The sequence below is a fragment of the Lepisma saccharinum genome, chromosome 11 (assembly GCF_977018435.1).
Source record: "Lepisma saccharinum chromosome 11, izLepSacc3.1, whole genome shotgun sequence".
Lineage (NCBI taxonomy): Eukaryota > Metazoa > Arthropoda > Insecta > Zygentoma > Lepismatidae > Lepisma > Lepisma saccharinum.
Genome location: NC_139239.1, coordinates 31,848,694 through 31,875,887, shown reverse-complemented (window position 1 = coordinate 31,875,887; position 27,194 = coordinate 31,848,694). Strand labels below are relative to the sequence as shown.

The following is a 27,194-nucleotide window of genomic DNA, read 5'->3' as shown; positions in this document are numbered from 1 at the left end:
ACAAAAGTGACATAATACAAGCGCAAAAAAAAAAAGTCAAAGCTCAAATTCCAATTTTCATAGTGCAAAATTGCTAATTTTCGAAAATCCCTCTATAACTTTTGCTAAAATTTTATTTTTCAAATAATTAAAGCGAAGTGGTAAGTTAAAAGTAAGTTACTTCCGGTCCACTTCCGATCCACTTCCGGTCTACTTCCGGTTTACTTCCGGTCTAGTTCCGGTCTACTTCCGGTCCACTTATAAATTATTACAAATTTTAGCAAAATACCCCAGCACCTATTCGGTTGAGATCTGAACCGAAGATTCTGTATTTGTATATCTCTATATCACCATATGTGTACTAATTTTTATTTCTTATACTGTTAGGTTTGTTAAAATAATTAATTATCTAAAATTTTATAGTTTTGAGAAGAATCCTAAACCTCAACATATTTTATGCAAATATATTAATAAAATAACCATATAAATATTTTCTAATTATGCCAATGAATGTGTTTGGGTTTAAGAAACAACATATTCAACAAATAGAGAAAATTCCAGTCAACATGGATATTATAAAAAATATTCTTAGTAAACTGAGAAGTTTGGTCATCATTCATCTAAATAGTATCTGGTACCAAATTGATGAAGACACAGGGAAACAATTACATGTATTCAATAATAACAAACCATCATATAAAATTCCTGTCAGTGGGAAAATGCAAATAAGTATCTCTCTATCCAATGCAGCACTTGTACACATAGGTCGGAATTTGTATAGAATTAAGCATAATGCAATTAGTCCCGACACAACATACGAAGTGCAAGCAGGTGAATTCCTGTATGCTGAAACAATTGGGGAGTATAATAAATTAATTCCTCTCTTCATCGAAATAAGAATAATCTATGAATCTATGAATTTATGAAATATATAAAATACCGAAAACAAAATAATAATAAATAAATAAATAAAATAACAAATATATTATGGACATATTTGGGAACAGGAGAAGACAGGAAATACCGGATAATTCCAATGATATTGCTAGATTAGATGAACGTCTAAAAAAACTTAAATCAGATTTATTAATTTTACAAAATTCATTAAATGTGAATATACAAGCAGAAATCACAAATCTTCAAACTCAACTGATTGACCCCATAGTAAAAATTGATGGAGAACTCAAATCTCTACTGGAAAAATATACGAATTTAGCCTCAATAGACAATCTTCAAAACTTGGAGGAAAGTGTAGCAAAATTAAAAAATGAACTCGATAAATTTCGACAAATGCAGATAACCAATACCGAACAATTGAAACAGCAATTAAACAAGCAAGCGAATAGTATTCGCACCGAACTGCAAACCATTGTTCAGGGTATCAAAACTCAAGAGGAATTTGAACAAGTAAATGCGAGTATTACCAAATTACGAGAACAGTTTCAATCTTTCGAGATTCCTACACTGGAAAATATTAAAATAGAACTGCAGACAGATGAACTGCATTCAGCCATAACCGAAGTTCAAACCAAACTTCAAACATTGGAAGATTTTATTCATAATTTGCCTTCATCTACTGAACTCAATGCCATTGCTCGTAGTGTAACAAACATTAAATTGCAGCTGGAAACTTTTGAGGATTTTGGTAAGATACAAGCAACCATAGCTCACATCGAAGATACTCTTAAAACTATGAAAAATGAATTAATTACTGTACAGGAAACTCTGGAATCAAAATTGCCAGGTATTACCGAAACTTTAGCCCTAGTACAACAACAAGTTGCTAAATTAGAAAATCTCAATACCGAATCTGAATTATCTCATTTCCACCATCTCATAGATGACATACAGAATAAGTTAGAAACACTGCAGCAATCTACGCCTACTCAAGATGACATAACCCAAGTGCAAGAAATTTTGAAAACTGTTGCATCTGCAACCGAACTGGATGCTGTAAAATTAACTCTGACCACACTTCAGAATACTGTAGCAGGGTTGCCTACTTCACAGGAAATAAGAGCCATGAAGAGAGCGGTAAATCGAATACTCAAATCTGGAGATATTAAAAATATTCAAGGGGAAATTGCACAAATCAAAGAAACTGTTGCTAATCTTCCCACCAACCAAATAATCAATGAACTAAACTTATTATTTATGGACATCAGAAATCAAGTACACGATCTCGCTAGCCAGAGTTCGAAATTGAAACTAGTAGAAAGTTTACAGCAGATTATCTCGAACATTAAGGTGCAAATTAGCACCATTGAAGCAGCACAAGAATCGAACTTATCGAATTTCGCCAATCAATTGCATGATTTGAAAGAACAATTCAAACAGGTATATGTGGATGTGAAAATTAAACCGGGTTACGATGAGTTGGTTCGTACTATCAGCGAACACCTGGAACCGGTATTAAGCAGATTAGACGATGCAGATTCTCGTCAGTTTTATTCTATGGAAATTGTTAGGTTACAAAGTATTCCAAACACTCGAGGGCACTGGACATATGTTAATGCAGGTAATGTTTACAAATTATACCCGTCCGCACAGGCACACGAATTTTTTGTTGATGGCCAACTTAGATTTTTGAAGTTTAGATTTCTAAATAATATAAAACATGTCGAAGTTCCCAAATTTACTATAATAAGAAAAGATGGTATACACAAAGCAGTTCAAATACCTATAGAATACTGGGATGAATCTGCCAACAAATATAAAATACATGAGGATGAACAATTATCGCTTTTTCATATTGAAACTGGTGATAAATTAATTTTTGACATAAGACAATTATACCCTGAGGTTAATCCATTTTATGTAATATTTTCTCTTCGCACTAGATGTCTAGACAAGGTATAGTTAATGAATTACACAGACCAGCCCGTCGTAATTACAAACGATTATCTGTGGTAACAAAAAGCATAGATGATCTGTGGGAGGGTGATCTGATAGAAATGTCTACGGGGGTTTTAAAAAATTTACATAAGATAAATCATGGTTACAAATATTTACTTACCGTGATAGATACATTTAGCAAATATGCATGGGCAATTCCTATAAAATCTAAAACAGCAACTTGTGTCGCTGAAGCTTTCAAATTTATTTTCGAGCAAGGTAGGATACCGAATTATTTGCACACAGATAGAGGAAAAGAATTTTACAATTCCACATTTACCAAATTAATGAATCAACATAATATTAAACATTATTCTACATACAGTGATCTTAAAGCAAGCATAGTAGAACGATTCAACAGAACATTAAAAAATCTCATGTGGAAACAATTTACTCTACAGGGTAACTATAAATGGGTAGAAATTTTACCTGACCTAGTACATAATTACAATAATTCCATGCATAGAACCATACATATGAAACCTGCCGAGGTAACTAAATCTGATGAACAACGATTGATTTCTACTGTTTACTGTCATAAGTATAAATACACAACAGAGAAACCCAGATTTAAAATAGGAGATAAGGTGCGAGTTAGTAAATTTAAGCATTTATTTGAGAAAAGTTACACAAAAAATTGGAGCACCGAATTGTTTACAGTTGTTCGAGTTTTACCAGGCAACAGGTATACTTATATATTAAAAGATAATTATAATAAAATACTGAAAGGAAGATTTTATGAAGAGGAACTCAGTAAAACAAAATATCCAGATACATATCTTATTGAAAAAATATTAAAGAAAAAGAATAACAAATTGTATGTAAAATGGCTAGGATTGCCAGAAAAAAGTTGGATAGAGGCAAACCAGGTGATTCTATGATACCAACTTGGAACGTTGTGCAACGTTTGCCAGAGTTAGTAGAAACTAGTAAAAAAAATAGTGAGTTGTTACCAGACAATATTAGGTGTCTTATTGTAGGCCCATCCGGTTGTGGTAAAACTACACTGCTGGTAGATAATTTCTTGCTTGCGCCTAATTGGTTAGACTGGAAAATTGTCCATGTCCATGTCCATGTCGATTGTAACAAATCCAAAATCATAATCGTTCCAACAGGATGAACAAAATTTGGAAAATTGGTCGTAATTTAAATCTCCCCCCACATAATCATCATGAACATGTTTAAGGTTAGTGTGATCTTGACGAAACAAACATATTAAATTTGAATTATCCCTCAGTAACTGTTTGGGAATCTTAGAATATGTTTGAGCCAAATAAAAACAATCTATTCCTCTGTGTCGACCTTGAGTGAAGAAATTTCGAATTAAATTTTGATTTTCCAGAATCACATCATCGAATACCACAACAGAATTTTCTAAACAGTGGTCGAGAGGTTTAATTTCTGATCCAAATGTGGCTATACCCAGTCCCTTATACAATTTCATGAGTTGCTGGTATTTTGGTTGTTCTAAACTTTTTGAGAATACATACAGGTGCCTATTTTTCCAGTCTAACCAATTAGGCGCAAGCAAGAAATTATCTACCAGCAGTGTAGTTTTACCACAACCGGATGGGCCTACAATAAGACACCAAATATTGTCTGGTAACAACTCACCATTTTTTTTTACTAGTTTCTACTAACTCTGGCAAACGTTGCACAACGTTCCAAGTTGGTATCACAGAATCACCTGGTTTGCCTCTATCCAACTTTTTTCTGGCAATCCTAGCCATTTTACATACAATTTGTTATTCTTTTTCTTTAATATTTTTTCAATAAGATATGTATCTGGATATTTTGTTTTACTGAGTTCCTCTTCATAAAATCTTCCTTTCAGTATTTTATTATAATTATCTTTTAATATATAAGTATACCTGTTGCCTGGTAAAACTCGAACAACTGTAAACAATTCGGTGCTCCAATTTTTTGTGTAACTTTTCTCAAATAAATGCTTAAATTTACTAACTCGCACCTTATCTCCTATTTTAAATCTGGGTTTCTCTGTTGTGTATTTATACTTATGACAGTAAACAGTAGAAATCAATCGTTGTTCATCAGATTTAGTTACCTCGGCAGGTTTCATATGTATGGTTCTATGCATGGAATTATTGTAATTATGTACTAGGTCAGGTAAAATTTCTACCCATTTATAGTTACCCTGTAGAGTAAATTGTTTCCACATGAGATTTTTTAATGTTCTGTTGAATCGTTCTACTATGCTTGCTTTAAGATCACTGTATGTAGAATAATGTTTAATATTATGTTGATTCATTAATTTGGTAAATGTGGAATTGTAAAATTCTTTTCCTCTATCTGTGTGCAAATAATTCGGTATCCTACCTTGCTCGAAAATAAATTTGAAAGCTTCAGCGACACAAGTTGCTGTTTTAGATTTTATAGGAATTGCCCATGCATATTTGCTAAATGTATCTATCACGGTAAGTAAATATTTGTAACCATGATTTATCTTATGTAAATTTTTTAAAACCCCCGTAGACATTTCTATCAGATCACCCTCCCACAGATCATCTATGCTTTTTGTTACCACAGATAATCGTTTGTAATTACGACGGGCTGGTCTGTGTAATTCATTAACTATACCTTGTCTAGACATCTAGTGCGAAGAGAAAATATTACATAAAATGGATTAACCTCAGGGTATAATTGTCTTATGTCAAAAATTAATTTATCACCAGTTTCAATATGAAAAAGCGATAATTGTTCATCCTCATGTATTTTATATTTGTTGGCAGATTCATCCCAGTATGCTATAGGTATTTGAACTGCTTTGTGTATACCATCTTTTCTTATTATAGTAAATTTGGGAACTTCGACATGTTTTATATTATTTAGAAATCTAAACTTCAAAAATCTAAGTTGGCCATCAACAAAAAATTCGTGTGCCTGTGCGGACGGGTATAATTTGTAAACATTACCTGCATTAACATATGTCCAGTGCCCTCGAGTGTTTGGAATACTTTGTAACCTAACAATTTCCATAGAATAAAACTGACGAGAATCTGCATCGTCTAATCTGCTTAATACCGGTTCCAGGTGTTCGCTGATAGTACGAACCAACTCATCGTAACCCGGTTTAATTTTCACATCCACATATACCTGTTTGAATTGTTCTTTCAAATCATGCAATTGATTGGCGAAATTCGATAAGTTCGATTCTTGTGCTGCTTCAATGGTGCTAATTTGCACCTTAATGTTCGAGATAATCTGCTGTAAACTTTCTACTAGTTTCAATTTCGAACTCTGGCTAGCGAGATCGTGTACTTGATTTCTGATGTCCATAAATAATAAGTTTAGTTCATTGATTATTTGGTTGGTGGGAAGATTAGCAACAGTTTCTTTGATTTGTGCAATTTCCCCTTGAATATTTTTAATATCTCCAGATTTGAGTATTCGATTTACCGCTCTCTTCATGGCTCTTATTTCCTGTGAAGTAGGCAACCCTGCTACAGTATTCTGAAGTGTGGTCAGAGTTAATTTTACAGCATCCAGTTCGGTTGCAGATGCAACAGTTTTCAAAATTTCTTGCACTTGGGTTATGTCATCTTGAGTAGGCGTAGATTGCTGCAGTGTTTCTAACTTATTCTGTATGTCATCTATGAGATGGTGGAAATGAGATAATTCAGATTCGGTATTGAGATTTTCTAATTTAGCAACTTGTTGTTGTACTAGGGCTAAAGTTTCGGTAATACCTGGCAATTTTGATTCCAGAGTTTCCTGTACAGTAATTAATTCATTTTTCATAGTTTTAAGAGTATCTTCGATGTGAGCTATGGTTGCTTGTATCTTACCAAAATCCTCAAAAGTTTCCAGCTGCAATTTAATGTTTGTTACACTACGAGCAATGGCATTGAGTTCAGTAGATGAAGGCAAATTATGAATAAAATCTTCCAATGTTTGAAGTTTGGTTTGAACTTCGGTTATGGCTGAATGCAGTTCATCTGTCTGCAGTTCTATTTTAATATTTTCCAGTGTAGGAATCTCGAAAGATTGAAACTGTTCTCGTAATTTGGTAATACTCGCATTTACTTGTTCAAATTCCTCTTGAGTTTTGATACCCTGAACAATGGTTTGCAGTTCGGTGCGAATACTATTCGCTTGCTTGTTTAATTGCTGTTTCAATTGTTCGGTATTGGTTATCTGCATTTGTCGAAATTTATCGAGTTCATTTTTTAATTTTGCTACACTTTCCTCCAAGTTTTGAAGATTGTCTATTGAGGCTAAATTCGTATATTTTTCCAGTAGAGATTTGAGTTCTCCATCAATTTTTACTATGGGGTCAATCAGTTGAGTTTGAAGATTTGTGATTTCTGCTTGTATATTCACATTTAATGAATTTTGTAAAATTAATAAATCTGATTTAAGTTTTTTTAGACGTTCATCTAATCTAGCAATATCATTGGAATTATCCGGTATTTCCTGTCTTCTCCTGTTCCCAAATATGTCCATAATATATTTGTTATTTTATTTATTTATTTATTATTATTTTGTTTTCGGTATTTTATATATTTCATAAATTCATAGATTCATAGATTATTCTTATTTCGATGAAGAGAGGAATTAATTTATTATACTCCCCAATTGTTTCAGCATACAGGAATTCACCTGCTTGCACTTCGTATGTTGTGTCGGGACTAATTGCATTATGCTTAATTCTATACAAATTCCGACCTATGTGTACAAGTGCTGCATTGGATAGAGAGATACTTATTTGCATTTTCCCACTGACAGGAATTTTATATGATGGTTTGTTATTATTGAATACATGTAATTGTTTCCCTGTGTCTTCATCAATTTGGTACCAGATACTATTTAGATGAATGATGACCAAACTTCTCAGTTTACTAAGAATATTTTTTATAATATCCATGTTGACTGGAATTTTCTCTATTTGTTGAATATGTTGTTTCTTAAACCCAAACACATTCATTGGCATAATTAGAAAATATTTATATGGTTATTTTATTAATATATTTGCATAAAATATGTTGAGGTTTAGGATTCTTCTCAAAACTATAAAATTTTAGATAATTAATTATTTTAACAAACCTAACAGTATAAGAAATAAAAATTAGTACACATATGGTGATATAGAGATATACAAATACAGAATCTTCGGTTCAGATCTCAACCGAATAGGTGCTGGGGTATTTTGCTAAAATTTGTAATAATTTATAAGTGGACCGGAAGTAGACCGGAAGTAAACCGGAAGTGGACCGGAAGTAACTTAGCACTTACTTTTAACTTAGGCTGTGTCCGAAAGCTGCAAGACCATACTTGAAGCGAGCATACTTCGAGAGCATACTCGCAGTGCGGTCTTGATGCCTGGAAGCGGAAAGCTTTCGAACTGCACTTCGACTGCAGCGCCAACACAAGTGAGGATTGCAACAAAAGTTGCTTCGAAACTAAAATCTAAAATTATCAAACATCGACTGTATGTGCCACTCTTGTTTTCCGTGAACAACACACACATGACTCGGCGTGCAGTTTATATAACACAGCACGTTATTAATTATAGAAATATGAAAGAAATTGCTCTTTCAAATTAATTTTCACACATTCCGCAACATGGTTTACGATCGCGGAAAAAGAAATTGTTTTCTCACTTTTAAACACTTCTCACTATAGAAGAGAGAAACCACGCATATATGAATAAAACCAATAAATAAAATTACATAGTATTTTAAAAACTTGTTTACTTACATTTCCACACAATGGAAGAACTACAACTACCAGCTGATTGACTTCCGACGTCCATTTTTTTAACAAATGAAAAGCAAGCACAGATCGCAAGTGTGCACTGCTCGTGTGCTGCGTGCTTGGTCTTGTACACTCGTTTGCTTGGCGCTTTCGAACTGCACTAGGTGACGTCACTTCCGTCAAGACTGTACTTCAAGTATGTACTTTGTACCTTTTGGACACAGCCTCAGCACTTCGCTTTAATTATTTGAAAAATAAAATTTTAGCAAAAGTTATAGAGGGATTTTCGAAAATTAGCAATTTTGCACTATGAAAATTGGAATTTGAGCTTTGACTTTTTTTTTTTTTTGCGCTTGTATTATGTCACTTTTGTAACAGTCAAAGTTCGATTTTGAGTATATTACTGTATAGGTATACACAATAAAAGTAAACCAAAATTTTTGGGGTGATCTAAAACATAGCGTTCTCCCTACTTGGTATCATTAGAATAAGCAGAAATCGCTTATCAAATTCCAACACTAGACGCTTATCGTTTTCCTGCATCTGCGAAACGAATAGGTTCCGAGACCTAAAACAACACTCCGAAGTCCGAATGATATAATATTATAACAGTAAAATGAAATAATATTACCTAAAATTAATAAAAATCACTTACCTGTTCACTTGAATACCAAACTGTTATACGATCAGGATCTGCAGGTGTAGGTCCATTGTCACCCGTATAAAATTCTATCTGCCTGTAAGTCAATACGCATTTAACCACTTTACACACTTTTCGCGATTGTTGATTCGGTAAAGGTAAAAAGTATACATTTCTTTATACAGTATGTAACATTGTTATTCGTACACATAGAATTTCCGAGGAAAAAATGTCATATCTACTAGTAAACATAATAATTTTCATATGTACCCAGAAATTAATGTTAATGAAGGTTTCACCAACAAATGTCAATATAAATGTATGTTCAAAGTGTATAAACAGAGCATATAATTTGCGTGAAAAGATAAAAACACGCTGTTTCATGCAACATTGTTATTCGTACAGTCAAGAGTTTCAATCTTCCTTGCATACAGCGCCATCGCTATTCGGGCGATTTCTTGCAGTTTGCAACTTCGTAATAAGTTTGAACTTGAACATGCAGGCGCGCTCCCTCAAGCTGAATGCTGGCGTAGGTATTGTTGTAGGCCTATCGTCTATCTATCAGCGTGTTCGAAATGGGCAAGGTGAAGGAACTTAGTTCCGATCTGAAGGATGTTATTATAAATTTGGCCCTTAGAGGTTATTCGTTAAGAAAAATTGGACAAACAATCAATAAATCACACTCCACAGTTCAATACATAGTAAACAAATTTAGAGAGGATGGTTCAACATAGAATGTGCCGAGAAAACCAAAAGAGAGACTGTTGAATAAACGTGATGAACGCTTTATTTTAAAAAGAGTGCGAGAAAACCCCCGACTAAGTGTTCCTCAGTTACGACCTATAGTAGAAAATGTTGCCGGCAAGATAATGCCAGATCAAACTTCAGACGTACCTTGTGGAACCATGGATATCATGGCAGAATACCACGAAAGAGGCCGTATGTAAATAAGGTGAAGCGCAGGAATAGACCTTCATTCGCGAAAGAGCACATCTACAAGGACCAGGAATTTTGGGATAGTGTCATATGGTCAGACGAGTCCAAGATTAATATATAAGGGTCAGATGGAATAAATAGGGTCTAGAGAAAATCAAATAAAGACAATGATCACATTAACACTGTTGCCGAAACTTCAACAACAATGCAAAATCGCCATGATTGCTCCTGTCCTATGATCACGATCATCATCGGCAAAGACCATACGTAACCAATGCATGTGATTTCGTGCAATGAATTATCGAGGAAGTTGTTCGCTGAATATCATCCATTCAAAAGGCTTTGATTTAATCTTTCTTACATATTTTCCCCTTAGATACGTATTTCCCCAGGATACGCCCCTGGTCCAAACCTCTAAAAGCCGACGCTGTCGAGATGAAGATGAATGATAATTGAATATTGTGCATATACATGATATATTTTCCCTAGATTATTAACGAGGACCTGCAGTCCTGCACCCCTTTTGCCATCTATTCCGCTTCCTAAGTGTAGTGTTTCCACAAATCGTGTTCAGACGTGCAATTTATATGGGACTGGCAACACACAACTTGCAAATCCGCCATTTTGAAATAAGGTAAAGAAGTTGACGTAATTGTCTTGGCACCTGAAATTTGAAAATCATGTTCGGTTAAATTGTGCCTTCAGACCCGAGGGATATAATTAGCCTTGATAATTAGCGTAAAAAAGTGTGTCTGTCCCTGACTTTGCTTTCACTAATTTAGACACGTGATATAGGATAAAAAAAGTTTTCATAACGAACGTTAAACATGTCGGAACAAGAAAATATTGCTCCAGGAACTGAAAAAGAATCTCCCAATGAAGAAAACAAGGAGAAGATGGAGGGGAATATTCAGGAAAACGAAGCAGGATCAGAACAGGTCGGTATCGTGTAGTTAGCATATCGAGATTAATTTGTATAGAAGATACAAACGTTTTAAAACCACTCCGTACGTTGGTGTGTTCGTAATGTTTGTAAATAATGAAACTGTTTTTCCCAGAAATTTTTCAATTTAGCCTACAATGACGCTTGAAGTATTCCCAACATCCACCAACTGTCAAGTTAAAAAACTTACTAATTGGGAGCATGGAAAGCAACATTGTAATTAATTGTAATAAACACGCTGGTGTCCAGGTATAGTTGGTTTCACCTGTAAGGAAATATGCCACCAAGGGAAAAAAAAATACTGTTTTATCTTAGGTGATGCTGTATAATAATGACATCTTTACGAACATAATAATTTATGCTGAACTATATTAAGTATTATGTACATGTGGAGAGTATTTATTGCGATGTGTAGGATGAAATATTTGGGTAATGGTTCCACTTTCGTGTGGTGGATGAATTTTCGCAAGATGTACAGGGAAATAATGTTAAACATTAGAGACTGGCGTGAATTAATGTTTGTGAGGTAAATTTCTTGTATCGGACAAACGGATTTCTTAAAATTTACAGGAGAAATTACTTACCGAATGCAGTTTCTTTAGACTTGTGGAAGTTCGGGGAAGTGTTTTCTCGCATCGTTCATTGAATTTTGCCGGTAAATCATCTATTTTTCGATATAAGTGTGTGACCGATGCACGAAAGCTCTTGCATCCATTTACTTCCAGGTGGATGTAGCCTGTGTCTGATGACGTAATCCCGGTCAGTGTTTCCAAACATGTGTTTTTGTAACTGAAGAAGGTACGTTTCCGCAAATGGTTTGTTGGGCTGTGTGTCAATGGTTCATGGGGCTATGTGTCAATGGTTCGTGGGGCTATGCGTCAATGGTTCGTGGGGCTATGCGAGAATGGTGTGTGGGGCTATGCATATTTTTTTCGAAACCAATTTTTAACTATTGTAACCTATAGTGACCCTACCTAACCTAACCTTACCGGAAATGGTTCATGGGGCTATGCGTCAATGGTTTGTGGGGCTACGTAGGTATTTCTGGGTGCAGTGGGGTGGAAACACTGCATGCCGAGTACGGTAGTGAAACTGTGACCGCCATTTTGCGTGTTACCGAAGGCAAAAAGAAATGAAGAAAACTTACTCGATATGTCGCAAATAGAGCTTATTTCCGTGAAATAAGCCAAATGCCACTTTCAGCAATGTTTCTCAATGAAGAATACGTAAGTACTAATATTCAAATTAAATGAACTAGCAAATTTCAGCCGTTTGTCCGATACGAGAAATTTACCGGCTCTAGTCCCATTAGTTCCCTCCCAACAGCGTACACCAGAAACTTGAGGTATGCCACCCATTTATATATTATTTTTACTATGAGATATTTTTCGGTACTATTATAATATGGGGGTGACACCTATAAATCATATATTTCGCACTTTCTTACATTGCTAACGTACTATATTGGAATGCGGAACATTTCCCAAGGTGAAATAATGCATTTCTTACATTTGCGAGTACTTACTGTTACTTGTTATTTCGATTCTGTAACACATTGTGGCAGGCGAAAGCGTACTGGTTCAGGGCACTTTGTGCGAGTGTTTTGTCGATTTATGCAATGGGTACTTGTTTACTATCCTTCGGACAGATTTCTTCATTTCTACAGAAGAAACTACTTACCGTAATAAGTTCCTGTAGTATTGTCTAACATCTGGAAGGTGTTTTGTGTGATGTGGGAATGTTTCATAGCGGAAATTCAACCATTGACGCATAGCCCCACGAACCATTTCCGGTAAGGTTAGGTTAGGTAGGGTCACAATAGGTTGCAGTAGTTAAAAATTGGATAAATTTCTCGTATCGGACAAACTGATTTCGTCAAATTTACAGGAGAAATTACTTACCGAATGCAGTTTCTTTATAGTTGTGGAAGTTTGGGGAAGTGTTTTCTCGCATCGTTCATTCAATTTTGCCGGTTAATCATCTTTTTTTCGATATAAATGTGTGACTGTTGCACGAGAGCTCTTGCATCCATTTACTTCCAGCTGGATGTAGCCTGTGCGTGATGACGTAATCCGGGCCAGTGTTTCCAAACATACGTTTATGTAACAGGTCACACGTTTAAATACGTATGATCAGTTGAACGTGATCAACGTTTTGAAAATGACGTGTGCAGAATGCGCGGATGCTAAATTGAACGAAAGGAGTGCTAATGGAACCGAACCTAACAGGCCTAACCTAGTAGGCATACCTCGTCCCCGTGATGGTCTGTGGGGCTATCGTGAGTTTTTGGGCTAACGTCAATGGTTTTTCGGGCTACCCATGCATGGTTTGTGTAAAATAAGGAACAACAGTAAGTACTCATTAATGTAGTTAACGTAACATTCTGCATTGCGGAACATTTCTTTAGGTGAAATAATGAATTTGTAACGAAAATAATGTATATTTCTTACATTAACGAGTACTTACAGTTGTTCTTTATTTCCCTCAAACCATCCACGGGTAGCCCCAAAAACCATTGACGTTAACCTAAAAATTCACGATAGCCCCACGGACCATCACGGGGACGAGGTATGCCTACTAGGTTAGGTTAGGCCTGTTAAGTTAGGTTCCATTAGCACTCCTTTCGTCCAATTTAGCATATACGGACAACGTCGGCTTCTAGCAGCAGCAATAGCGTGTATTGTGGTCTTGTGCAGAAAGCAAATGGCGGCAGCAGCAATAGCTCGTCGGAAATAGATTTTCGTAGAAAACCACATGCATTCGCATTAAAATGGATCAAAACTTCATTCCCGAACACGTTTCCGACATTCGGACAACATCGGCTTCTAGCAGCAGCAGCAATAGCGTGTATTGTGCTCTCGTGCAGAAAGCAAATAGCGGCAGCAGCAATAGCTCGTCGGAAATAGATTTTCGTAGAAAACCACATGCATTCGCATTAAATGGATCAACACTACATTCCCGAACATATTTCCGACATTCCTCCTCACCGGTAAATAATGAGCAATTGTGCCGATCGCGGATCACTCAATTTTGCTTATCTTGCACTTTCTACGCGTGGTGGGGTTGAAACATTGCATATGGACTACGGTGGTGAAACTGTGACGGCCATTTCCCGTGTTATGGAAGGGAAGAAGCAACCAAGAAAAGTTACTCGATATGTCGCAAATATAGCAATTTTCGGTGAAATTAGCGAAATGTCACCTTCAGCAATGTTTGTCAATGCAGAATACGTAAGTACGAATATTGAAATGAAAAGAAGTAGGAAATTTCAGCTGTTTGTCCGATACGAGAAATTTACCAAAAAGTGGTTTCGAAAAAAATATGCGTAGCCCCACACACCATTCTCGCATAGCCCCACACACCAGTCTTGCATAGCCCCACGAACCATTGACACATAGTCCCACAAACCATTTGCGGAAACGTACGTTCTTCAGTTACAAAAACACTTTTTTTAAAAAAAAAAAAGAAGGGGAATACACGTTAAAAAATGATCCGCGAAGCAGATAGGTAAGTAGAAATGTCAATAATTGACGAAACTCAGAAGTTATAGGTGTCCGAAGGATAGTAAACATTTACCATGCAATGCAGTGCTGCAACCTCGTTCACCGGAAAATACCTACTTTCGTGCCCGGATTTGAAATTATGCTAATATGTCGCAAACCATTGACGTTACCCCCAAAAACCATTTTCCGTTAGGTTAGGTTAGGCAAGCATAGTTTTAAAAAAAGAAATACTCTACACGTCATGTTCTAGTGAAAATACGGCGACGCTGAAATACTGACTATGGGGTTGCGTCATCTTAACACACAGAACATTGTACTCTCGTGCAGAAAGCAAATGGCAGCAGCATTAAAATAAAATTAAATGCATTCTACTAATTTTCCGATTTACTTCTACATTCATTCCCACTAGTTTACGATACTTACATTCGATTGTCAAGAGAGAATACCCTTGTCCATGGGAAGCGTGCATGCTTGCGTAAGGTAATTTTTAAGTTGTTTTTTTTTCAACATAAATAACTTTCTTTTGGTAAAACTTAGATAGCGTCCCAACACCTCATACTAGTTTATTTTGTGATTTTTAACATTCGTACTTACCTATTCTGCATTGCGAAAGATTCTTCAAGGTGCTATTTTGCTTTTTTCACGAAAAAAGTTCAATTTTTGACATAAAGAGTAATTATTGAACCATTGACGTTAGCCCCACAAACCATTGACGTAAGCCCCAAAAACCATCCACGGGTAGCCCCAAAAACGATTGACGTTAGACCCAAAAATTCACGATAGCCCCACGAACCATCATGGGGACGAGGTATGCCTATGAGGTTAGGTTAGGTTCCATTAGCACTGATTTCGTTCAATTTAGCATATACGGACAACATGGGTTTTTCTCGATGAAAGAAAATACCAACAAGAACTTCTAAATGCTACAGAAACTCATTTCGGTAAGTAGTTTCTTGTGTAAAAATGAAGAAACCCGTTGGGACGCTATCGAAGTTTTACCTTTTTTTTCCGAATCCAAACAGTGCTCATTGCTTTAAGGAAAGATCAAATTTTGAGCGACATTGATTTCCAAAGTTCTACGATAATTAATCTTTCTGCTAGGAGAATTTGAAAGAAATCATAAAACAATTAGAACCGTTACCTCGACCATCTCCCAAGCATGCAACTGGCGTTAACTTTATAATATGTATTTTAGAAGTTGCAGCTGATCTTCTGAGAAAGAACATTCAGCATTCATGTGCAGTATAATTCATGATGTATTTCATACCTTAAAGATAGTTAAAGGGTTGGCAGACAGGTGTACCCCATGTGCCTTTGCATGTTACAGAAAATTATGTGCCTAGTGCAGGGTTAACATGCTTGGGCACTATCGGTAGTTTTGGTGATTCACAGATGGGAGTACTGCTTTGATGATAGTGGTACTTGCTTCTGCCTTGTGGTGAAAAGGAAACTGTCCAAGTATATGGAATTTTGAGGTATATAAAATTTTCAGTGTGAACCTGGAGCTGGAGAAATTGATTTGTGTGTTACTTGGCATATTTTACCCTTGTATCCACATAGCTAAAATGTATATTTTCAAGATTCATAATTCACGATATATGTGACTTACTCACTTTATATATATCAATTCATATTTTCAATAAATTAAAATACAAGACTTTGTTACTTATGTAGCCCGAATGGGAACAGTGTAATAAGAGGACGTCCCTTCTTTTTTAATGTTTTAGTTGTACATAAGACTTTTAGTGTGATGGTTTTAACAAATGATAGAGAACATGAGGGAAGCAACGGTTTTAGAAGTGTTTTCCAAATTTGTACCATTTCTTTTTCCCTGATGAATGACGCGATTTGACGAGGCTATGGTATATTTCGGATAGCCGAGAAAAGAACCTGAAGAAGGAAACATTTGTTTCCGAAACGTCGTTGCACAAAATTGATACTCATTTCACGTAAGTAACAACGTTTTGATTTTAATTTATTGAAAATACGAATTAATGTATATTTTCAAGGTTTAATTTTATGTTTCTGGTAGGTTAGGAGTATTGATGCGAGTCAGGTTTGGTGCTCTGAGCATTATAATAGACTACATTCTTACCATGTTATTATTTTGTATCTTAAGTATGTTAGTTTTGGTGCTTTAGTATTTCCGTACTTTCCTTCATCTACTGGATGTGTATGCAACATTTTCCATACAAGAATAACACTTCAGACAGCTATAATTTGCAAGCACAATCACTTACATAGCAGAATTGCTCAAATTAATACTTTTTGTGTCTTTAAAATGTTCACATAATTGTTTCTCGGAACTTAACCTTTTGCCGCCCAAGGCCTTTTTCACAAGTAAGCCTCTATTGCCCGAGCCGATTTTGAGTAAAATGCAGAGTTTCAATTAAGTGAGTGTAGATCGGAGGCTAATTGCCCTAGAGAGATGAGTGATATACCGTTGTACACGGAATGAACCAGAGATTCAGACTATATGAAATTTTTGAAAATTCGGCGTATATGTGGTGGGGGGGGAGGGGGCTAACTCTCAAAATTTCGGGGAAAAAATTTGGTTCCCCCACCCTCCCCCCAAGAAAAAAGTACATGACAGTGTCGACATGCACATGGAAGTGATCGCTGACATGTAAGGAACACAAAAATATTTGCATTATTATCATATGACCAATGTAACTTGAGTTGTACCCCCAAAAGGAATGGTCGGCACACCACTGATTCAAGCTTCAAAATGCAGCGGTACCTTGAAATGACTATAGGTCAGAAACTAAATGCCCTAGAGATATGAAAGATATACCGTTGTACGCAGAATGAATCACAGATTTAGACGATATATAATTTATTCACATTCGGCGTATATATGGAGGGGGAAAGGGGGGAAATCCCCTGAAAATACTTTTTTTTTTAAAAAAATGGGGTTTCGCCCCGCCCTCCGAAAAAAAGGATATGAAAAGTTCAAAATGCACATAGAAATTATCGCTGGCATGTAAGAAACAGAAAAATATTTGCTTCATTGTCGTATGACCAATGTAACTTGAGTTGTACCCCCGAAAGGAATGGCCACTGATTCAAGCTTCAAAATGCAGCGGTACCTTGAAATGACTATAGCTCAGAAACTAAATGCCCTAGAGATATGAAAGATATACCGTTGTACGCAGAATGAATCACAGATTCAGACGATATATAATTTATGCACATTCGGCGTACATATAGAGGGGGAAAGGGGGGAAATCCCCTCAAAAATACTTTTCTTAAAAAAATGGTGTTCCCCCCCCCCCGCCCCGAAAAAATGTCAAAATGCAAAATTTATGCAAATTTGGTGTATATATGGAGGGGGAAGGGAGAAAACCCCCAAAAATTATTTTAAAAAATTGTCACTTCACCCAAAAAATGTCCTCGCACTTGGGCACAAAACGACACCTACGCACAACATTCACGGACAAAAAGCTAGAACGTAGTGACAACTGAGCGCCAATTCTTGCAGTTGCTTGGAATTCTATTTTTAGACAATGCTGGGTAACGCCTGTTGCCACTTGTGCTAAAAAAAACAAAGGTTTCCTTCAGTGCGCTTCGAAATAGCAAGAGGGAGTGAAAAGCATTGCTTTAGAACAACAAAGCCGGTCTTCCTTTGTCGGCAAAAAATTGACCTTGAAAAGAGACGCAAAAGAGAAGTCCCTTTTCCTGCCGTCCCCCCTCCATTTTCATGAAGACAAAAAAAATGCAAAAAACCATTTGTGTTAAATACATGTGTTAGGAACAATATAAAAAAATAAAATCGAAATTCTAGCCAAAAATAGAAAAGTTATAACGTAAAAACTACGACCTTGACACAGCGTCTCGATCGAGATGCTTGGCATCCCGAGGGTTACTTTTGGGTATCTCGTTCGAGATGCTTGGGCACCAAAAGGTTAAACCTATTTGCATAGGAATTTCCAGTGTTTAAATGCATTCCTCATCCTGTAAAACTTGCAAAAAATCGTTACACACTTTGAACCTTGGCCAATACCTCTTATAAAGTAACCATTTCATAAAAACAAATTCTGCCCACTAGAGTAATTATGAGATTAGCTTTAAAGGTTGAGCAGTCCACAACACACTAGCCATGTTATTAGTTAATTTTAACATGGAGCTGTAACATCTCTATGTCGGATAGCAATCTATGCTTACATGAACTGGACGTATTGGTAAGTAATATGATAAAAGAAAATTGAAATAGCTAATATGAAAGATTTTATATTAGAAAGAACACCAGGAATGTGATAACTGTTTATTTGCTAACAATTATGATGTGTGCATTGGCACTGCAAGCATGAAATTCGTAATCTCAAACCTAAACTTGGTAATGGTTACGTATATTTTGCAGCTGCATCATTTTGGTAGCGAATGGTATTTATGCCAGCCTCCATGGAGGAGTGGTTAACACAGTGCACTATGACACCAGGGGTCCCAGGTTCAAATTCCAGCCTGGGCATGGGTGTTCTTTGTGAGTGTCCCTTCATCATTTTCACTCATCCTCATGTTTACAATTAGCCAAAAGTAGTAGCAATGTGAAGTGAAATAAACCAATCAAATTGGAATGCCATTTTCACACATATAATAAAAACGCAGAATGTATTTCTGCAAATTACACCTAATGCTAAATATGTAGTTGGTATAACTAATCAACAGTCAGCAAGCAGTTGCTGGAAGTGAAACATATATATATATATATATATATATATATATATATATATATATATATATATATATAGGACACAAAATTCATCCACCAGTAGATACACAGAAAATACTCGGTATGTCTTTTTACAATATGTAGCAAATTCATATGATATAAAGTATAAATGTGAGATTAGCATTTAGCAGGATGCCATTCCCATTGTCAAATGACTTGAATAAAATAACAATTGTAAACTATATCTACAATTAGAAAAGAATTGCTAATCAGAACTCGACCTACAGTTCATAAAGAGGAATCATGACATGTGCACACACTAGAAATGGAACCTAAAACCTCTTGATAGAACGCTAGAGCTTTGTACGATGTTCGTGTCTGTCGCCCAGCGCATGCTTTATCTCTTAGTTTCCTTTCAAGGAACAATGAAGTTTTTTTATGTTCATTTTAACAATTTCTAGTGGGATCATTCCATGTCAAATGAACCAATTTTTAAATAATTGGTTGCATGACCATTTTTAGTACATATGTTTGTACATGTTTCTAGATATCGAAACCAATCTTCCAAAAAAAAATATTGTCTTTAGTTCTCCTGCGGCAGCCATTTTTCCAACATGACGTACCTGCAGGGTGTCTGTAAATAAAATATAAGTGCTTAGAAATGCACCCCTTTTTTCCAACATGGCACATGGCATTTTTTGCTCATGTAGCAGTATACGGAAACCTTAATATCTGAAAAACCATTAGAGCTAGAGACCTGAAACAAAATTTATGTTGTAGCTAATGAAGTATACTTTCTATGATATTCAAGTATGTTTTACTCAAAATTGCATCCTAAGTATGAAAATTATGGTGGAAATTTGGGTAACAATAGTTAAAAATTTGGATTTTTAACCTTGATTTTTTAAATGAAGGGGTTTTGTCTAAGGCTTGATTTTTGTGTTATGTGTAGACGTACCTGCAGGGTGTCTGTAAATAAAATATAAGTGCTTAGAAGTGCACCCCTTTTTTACAGCATGAGCTCAAACATGGCCGTTCATTGAATTTTCACAGTTTTCGGGGTCAAATACCTCAGATGGGTCTTCTTGAAAAAATCTGTAATTTGGCACAAAGGAAGCCCTGCATGAACCTAACTCACAGTAAAAATCTCAACTTTTAGATTCAACTCGTTTTGGTCAATATGAGGTAACATATGTCACCTAATTTCTGACGTTGCAAAGTAAGGTTAAACTAAATCCCTAAACTAAAGCAGTGAGGACAATGTGTTCTGCTGCAGCTTCTGTGAGAGCATGAACTGTGCATGTCTGTTTTTTTTTTGTTGTTTTTTTTTAAGACGAAACGGCCAAAGTTCCGATTGTTTAATTCCAAATTTATCATGGTGCAGAGGTATTTTTTAGTGGTTCAACTTCTAACTATATCTGTTAACGCACAGTTCAGAGATGTAGTGATTTCTTACTTGATTGATTTGCTTTGTGTGCCACTTTTGGCTAATTTGCCAAGATGACGATGAGTGATGAGATAAATGGACACTTACAAATATCGATGCCCAGGCCGGGTTTTGAACCGAGACCCCTGGCATCGTAGCACGATGTGCTAAGTGCTCCGCCACGGGGGCCAACTGTTATGTGATTACTTACTGCATGTATGTTGGACAACTATTTTTGTTCCCCCTTCCGTATGTGATTTTTTGTTTGCAAGCAGCCATTCCTTTGCTCTAATCTTATAAAGGGTGGTGGGAAGCCGACTGACACATTTCAAATGGTCATAGATAATATATGGCAAGGGGGAAAATTAGTGAAACCATCTATAAATACGTCCAAGTATGCTATGTATTATTTACAGACTACAAGCTTATTTCTTGAAATCTACGTCAGGAAGATGGCCTCAGTTTACATCAGTACTGTTGCAAGCGTGTCTGGAAGTTGCCGTACCTGCGCCTCCATACGTCCTCATCAATAGCAGTGTTTTAGTTTTTAATAATCATGATACATTTCTCCACCCAAGCCAGTATGATATTCCAAGACCGTACGTGTCCATGTTAACCAACATTGAACTGTCGTCTGCTGCACTCCTGTCACAGACTTTGTTTCGTAGTAACTAGGAACACGGGTAACATGTTGTTGCATTTTCCAACGCTCCATTGCAACTGATTGCATGAAATGGTGTCCTCTCCCATTCCCTAACAATGACAAACTATCATGCCGGTGCAGTATTCTAATTTGAAATGAGTCAGTCAGCTCCGTGCCACCCTATATATGAACTGCTGTTGCTGCTATGTTCACATGTGTCAAATCCTTTCATTGTTAGGTTAAATGGGTCAAGTTATGGACTCTGCATTAAAAATAATATTCCTGAATGTCTTAAATACTTTATCATGTGATATCTGCATGCAGTGGTGGCGATTAGGGGGGGGGGGCAATTGCCTCCTCCCACTTTTGCCTTCTTACCATACTAATCTTACCTACAAAGGCAAATATACAAATACCCCTTCCCAGTTTTGGAACCCAATCGCTGCTGCCCCCGTCTGCATGAAACCTCCCTTTGAGCCTTGCAGGAAAATCTAGACATTGTTTATTGCTCTCTCAAAGTGTATACTGTACATACTGGTGATTCACTGCTCTTGTGCACTATAGGGCCAACCACCCCTGATTCACATATATGCATAAGGAATATTTGTAATTATTTATTGCAAAATGTTTTGAGCTAAATTGTTGTAACAGCTATTATTATTTATGTTTGATTTTATTTCAGTTATCAACTCAGGAGATAGAAAAAATGGAAGAAGCAAAGTTAAAAGCAAAATTTCCCAATACACTTCGACCGATGAGTGGGCATTCAGCATTTTTGCAGAAACGGTTAGCAAAAGGGGTAAGTTCTGTGACAAGTATTATTGTCTTTAATTTTACTAGATTTTGTTAAATTTCAAGATCATAAGGTAGTGTAAATGAAAATAAAAAAGCTTATTTTTAATTTTTATAATGGCATTTGTAACTTTTTTTTAATTGCAGTACCATTGTGTCAGCTGGAATTAATATCTGGGATAAAAACTTGTCAAGAGTGGAATTTAAAAAAAAAATGGGGCTCACAAAAAGAACCAACTTAAAAGAATACTCTTAAACATTACATTCTTCAAGTGGTGCATTTTATCAATTGTTGTTTTTGTCTAATTTTATCCATCTTTTTTAATCTTTTAATCTGTTGAGTCAAACACCGGGGGAGTCTTCAAGGCATGTATTTTTCAATTGTGCAGTGCTGCACAAAAAAATATATCATAGAAGGAATACTATTTACCATAGACCAGTGGTTCCCAAAGTGTGCACAGTGTCTAGCTTAGAGGGGCACCATGAAATGTTCCAAGATTTTCACTGAAATGATATGGTTGTTCCAAATATGTGCTTATTTAGTACTTTTTACACATAAAATGTTTCTGAATTTGAAATATGTGTTTATTTTTTAACTTCAAGCAAGCAAACTAACCAATTGAGCGTTGCAAGTGTTAAATAGGCGTACATTCTGACTTGGGCACCACAGGAAAATCTTCAAACATAAGGGCACTGTAAAACGAAAAAGTTTGGGAACCCCTGCCATAGACAGTTGTGCTTAGCTTTTACCCGGACATGTCCTCTTTTCCGATCCCTAAAAATGGTCCAGGCAGGTATTTAGGAAAATGTCGTGTTTTATGGGGTGTTCAAGATTTGTAAAAAAAATTATATTAATTGTTAATATTGTTTCATTGTTCAACTTCAAAGTGAGGAAATACAACACACTCAGTTTCTTAATCTCTTTTAGGTCCAAATATTCTCCTAAGTACTTTATTTTCAAGAACTCTCAATTTATGTTAAATTCTTTTAAAGTAAGAGACCCAGTTTTACAACCGTATAATACTACCAGCATAGTAAATAAATATTACAATATTCAGACATTTGCCTATAATGAGGCCTATTTTTAGTTATAATGAAATGGTGTAAAATTATTTTACAGGAGTGTGTGATCTGTAAGCTCATCAAAACAGTAGTAAACACAAAACTTGGGTTCAAAGTGCTGCATCTAAAAAGTCCTCTTTTTTTTGTCATCCCTAGTTGTGCTGCTGTTAGTTTGTCAAAGTATACTGCTCTTGTGGGAAGAGAAATAAATCATGGTATCCTGTCCCTCCCCTAAAAAATTAAATATATATGTTTGTTTTTTTTAATCTTGTTTGAAGAGCCCTTGCGACTCCCTATATAATCCAATCTGATGGATGCTATTTTTTCTTTACAAAGTGAAAAAAGGCATGGATGAACAACGTTAAGATACCACTGTCCGAGATTTTCTACACATGTTTTACACAAGATATGTGGAGTCCACATTTTGTCCTGATCTAATTTTATTTTAAAAATATGCTAATTTCAAACTTATGCGAGCAAATGACATGGTCATGGGGTGAGCCAAACCTCATTGTAGCAATAACTGAACCACTATTTCGTTCATTATGAAAGCAGAATAAACTATGCCTAGAATTCCTTTTTGTCGAGTGGCATGAAGCTCGCCAGTTTGATCCCCGGTAAAGGCTTCAGGAGCACGTGTCTCTATTACTGGTGTCATTTAATCAATACATAAACAAATGCATTATAAGACACCACATTTTGCAATGTTTACGGATTTAAAATGTCATTCTACTAATGTTACAAGCAGTGCTTCTAATACTATTACCGCTTCGTCATCACGATTAATAAAATATGGAATTGTACAAAAACTGCACATGATATGCCGAAACTAATAATATGTCTGACATCAGGGCATTTGATTTGATTTATATCACATTAAATATTCCATGCTGCAAAATCTCCGCAGGCCTGTGTATTAGAAAATAACTGCTGCAAATCCATAACGTAATTTTGATCTTGCTTTCTTCTTCTACAGAATAAACAAGGTGGTTACAGAAGTGGAAGCTTTCGGATGCTAAACACAGTGGCGGGAGAGGGGGGAGGTGGTGTGGGTTGGTAACTCACTGCATACACAAGATGGTCCACATTGCAACAGGTGCCTCATTGAATAGGTATGATGCCATTCACTCTTGATTGGCGTAGCAACAACTTTACAACCTACAACTATCAAAGCCATTTCTTGAATGTGAATTGTATTGTGCATTATATACACACATGCATCATACATGCATAAATATGGTAATTAACAGTACTTTGTAAGAGTTCCAACATAATTGTCACAAAGCATGACTCATGTTTCTGTATTTTTTATTTTCAGCAGAAATACTTTGATTCTGGTGATTACCAAATGGCCAAGCAGAAGAATCCAGCTGCTAAGACTCGTATACAACCTTCCATGTCGTACGCGACAGGAGATGCCATCCCAACGCCAGAATCTGTCCCCGTCCGCAAAACTTCAATTATCCAGCAGTCCAAGTTGGCTTCAAGCAGCACTACATAAAAAAAATGAACTGCAAACCCTCAGGTGCTATTGGACATAAGATGTCCCATATCAGTTGGTTGGAATATGATTACATCAGGAGCCATGTAAATTGATAAAAAAAAAGTATATTAATTTAAGGATGTGTTGAGATCAAACAGTGTTTCATAGGCCTTGAGAAAAAAAAGAACACTATTTTTCATTTCTTGCTGCATGAAGCTGGAGTGTTTTTCCTTGCATAGAAAGTTTTGTAAGATCTTTAAAAAGCTGTTTAATGTGATTCATGCAGGTTAATTGCGAATGCTGTGAATAGCTAATAAATGTTTGCAAGGAGCATCGTAGCTACAGAGGAACAAGGTATTAGCGACTACTTAATTGAGGAAAGGGCAGGAGAATACATAGAAACTCGTTGCTGCTTTGTGTGTTAGGCAGCACACTGCTCGCACACATCTAAACAGATGTTCATGTGAAGCGCAAGTATTGTGAGCAAGTTATATGTGAAAGAGATAGAGATGTGTAGGATTCCATGCAACATCGACTGAGCGTAATGTACAATTTTTGACTATTGAAAGTGCCATCATTATGTTCTCAGCCGTGCTGTGGTATTGTGAGGTCTTTCTGTTGTCCTTTCCTTTCATTGTTAAAGCATGATATGCTTGTCATCGTTTAAAAAAATGTGATTGTATTTAAGAAAATCGTTATTCTCTTTATGAACAGTTGGCAGAGCTTGCTTTGTCGTGCAACTTAACTCCACTTTTTTATATATTTTTCAAAGATTGTTACAGAACTTGCCATACTGTTTTAAATTTTTTTAGAAAGTATCTAGACAAATTTTGTGTTGTCATGAGCAAGAATAGTTTTGAGTAATAAGTATTCTGCAAGATTCCCCAAAAACTTCATTGGTGACAAAGTTTGTAGAAGTTCCTTGCTTTTTTTTTTCTTTGGTCATGCGTAATAGCATAATAATTTCTTGTTGCTGTAGTTCAGTCTCCTTGCGCAATTAGACATCTGAACTTTGGAAGATGGTTCATTTATGATGTGATAGTGCAACCACTCACTTGCAGAAGACTTTCCAACTCTTTACAATAAGTATATTCTAACAGTAGTTCAGTATATTTGTCTGAGAATTGTTTGCTCTTGTGTTACACTGTGTTCATTCTATGCTTGATAGGCTATTTTATAAAACTGTTGGTAACGACAAGCATAATATGATCATAGCTGCAGAAATTGCATTAAATGCCTTCAGTACCGTACGTTTTAGGGTCAGTAAGTCAAGGGTCAAGGTATTTCAGGCAGTAGCAGTGTCAACAGGAAATTGGAATCATCAGCCATGTAATACTTAGTAAAATGTTTCCTGACACGTATTATGCAATTTTCCTCCTTTCTGCAGATTATGTTGACAAAACATTAATTAATTGAAGTTACATATACAGTTTTCTTTTGGTTGCTTGTATGTATAGGAATGTGATATTTAATAGATCAGGCACATTCAGTACCTATTATTGTTGGAGTATATCCCAATTAAGCCCCACCCATTCTTCCCTCTTGATATTGAGAAGCTTGGCACACATGTTTAAAGTTACAGCAGAAACACTATTTTTTCATTGTTCAATTATAACTGCTGTGTTGAGTCTTCTCATATGATTCATAGTGGATGGTGATGTAATGACAACTAAAGAACTATCGTTCCTCAAGTGGTGAAATGTAAGAAGAGATAAAGCTGTTGCTCTCTCTTTCTCTCTCTCTCACCCCCCTTAAGTCTTGTTTTCCTGAGAGAATAACTGCAAGATTGGATTTATAAGGAAATAAATTGCAGCAAGTTAAAAGGAGTCCACAGTAAACGGCAGCTAACAGATAATGTTCTTCCATTGCTGTAGCAAAACACACACTGTAAGTTGATCTCACTCGCCAGGCTACTATATATCAAGCCTCAACAAGGAACACGTGTGTGCTAATGCAAAATTTGTTACTATGATGTAAACAAGTATTTTGTAATCCATGTACATATGCAAGTGAGTGGATATTTAATAAATGTAACATCTTATAGTTTGTTGTACTTATCTGTTCCATCTTTAGAATATTTTTTCCTCTCCAGCTTGAGTGTGGAATATTTAGAGATTTCGGACCAAGGCGATGCGTGACATGCGACATGCATAAACTGACAATGGCGATTCACACCGAAGTGACACAGGCCCCTTCATTCTACAAGCAAACATTCACCATGAATGCACCAACAAGAGAGCGAGGCAGTATGATGCATGCCATTGATTACCGAGGTGTTGTTGCCTGTCACATTTTGCTTTGGTCTGAAAGCTCCCAAACTTTAAAGCCTTTGAACTTTCTTAGTTTCATTGATATTTGAGTATTCATCTTGGCAAATGGAAATTAAGTTGTCAACAAAGAGTTTGAAAAGTTAAAAAATAAAATTTCATTTGTTAGGCAACTCGTGACTTCTGTCTATGGATAATGTGCTATCTTCCATGATATCAAGTATACTAGTTCATTACATCA

General features: G+C 35.9%; 1 protein-coding gene across 2 annotated transcripts; it reads left to right on the top strand.

Moving 5' to 3' along the window:
* The first annotated feature begins 10,766 nt into the window (after nucleotides 1–10,766).
* On the top strand, nucleotides 10,767–26,726 carry endos (endosulfine alpha). Of its 2 annotated transcripts, none has more exons than XM_083130872.1 (3): nucleotides 10,767–11,103; nucleotides 22,032–22,148; nucleotides 24,525–26,726. In XM_083130872.1, the coding sequence occupies exons 1-3, from the start codon at nucleotides 10,993–10,995 to the stop codon at nucleotides 24,702–24,704; spliced, it is 408 nt and encodes a 135-aa protein (XP_082986998.1). In that variant the 5' UTR covers nucleotides 10,767–10,992; the 3' UTR covers nucleotides 24,705–26,726. The 2 variants fall into 2 exon arrangements, with proteins under 2 accessions (XP_082986998.1, XP_082986997.1); XM_083130871.1 differs by having other exon boundaries at nucleotides 24,522–26,726.
* Nucleotides 26,727–27,194: the final 468 nt, after the last annotated feature.

What these genes read in the sequence shown, in the direction of transcription:
- endos (XM_083130871.1), top strand. Translation starts at nt 10,993, where the DNA reads ATGTCGGAACAAGAAAATATTGCTCCAGGAACTGAAAAAGAATCTCCC. An exon ending in ACGAAGCAGGATCAGAACAG is followed by an intron (nt 11,104 to 22,031) that starts GTCGGTATCGTG and finishes ATTTTATTTCAG; the next exon opens with TTATCAACTCAGGAGATAGA. An exon ending in AGAAACGGTTAGCAAAAGGG is followed by an intron (nt 22,149 to 24,521) that starts GTAAGTTCTGTG and finishes TTTTATTTTCAG; the next exon opens with CAGAAATACTTTGATTCTGG.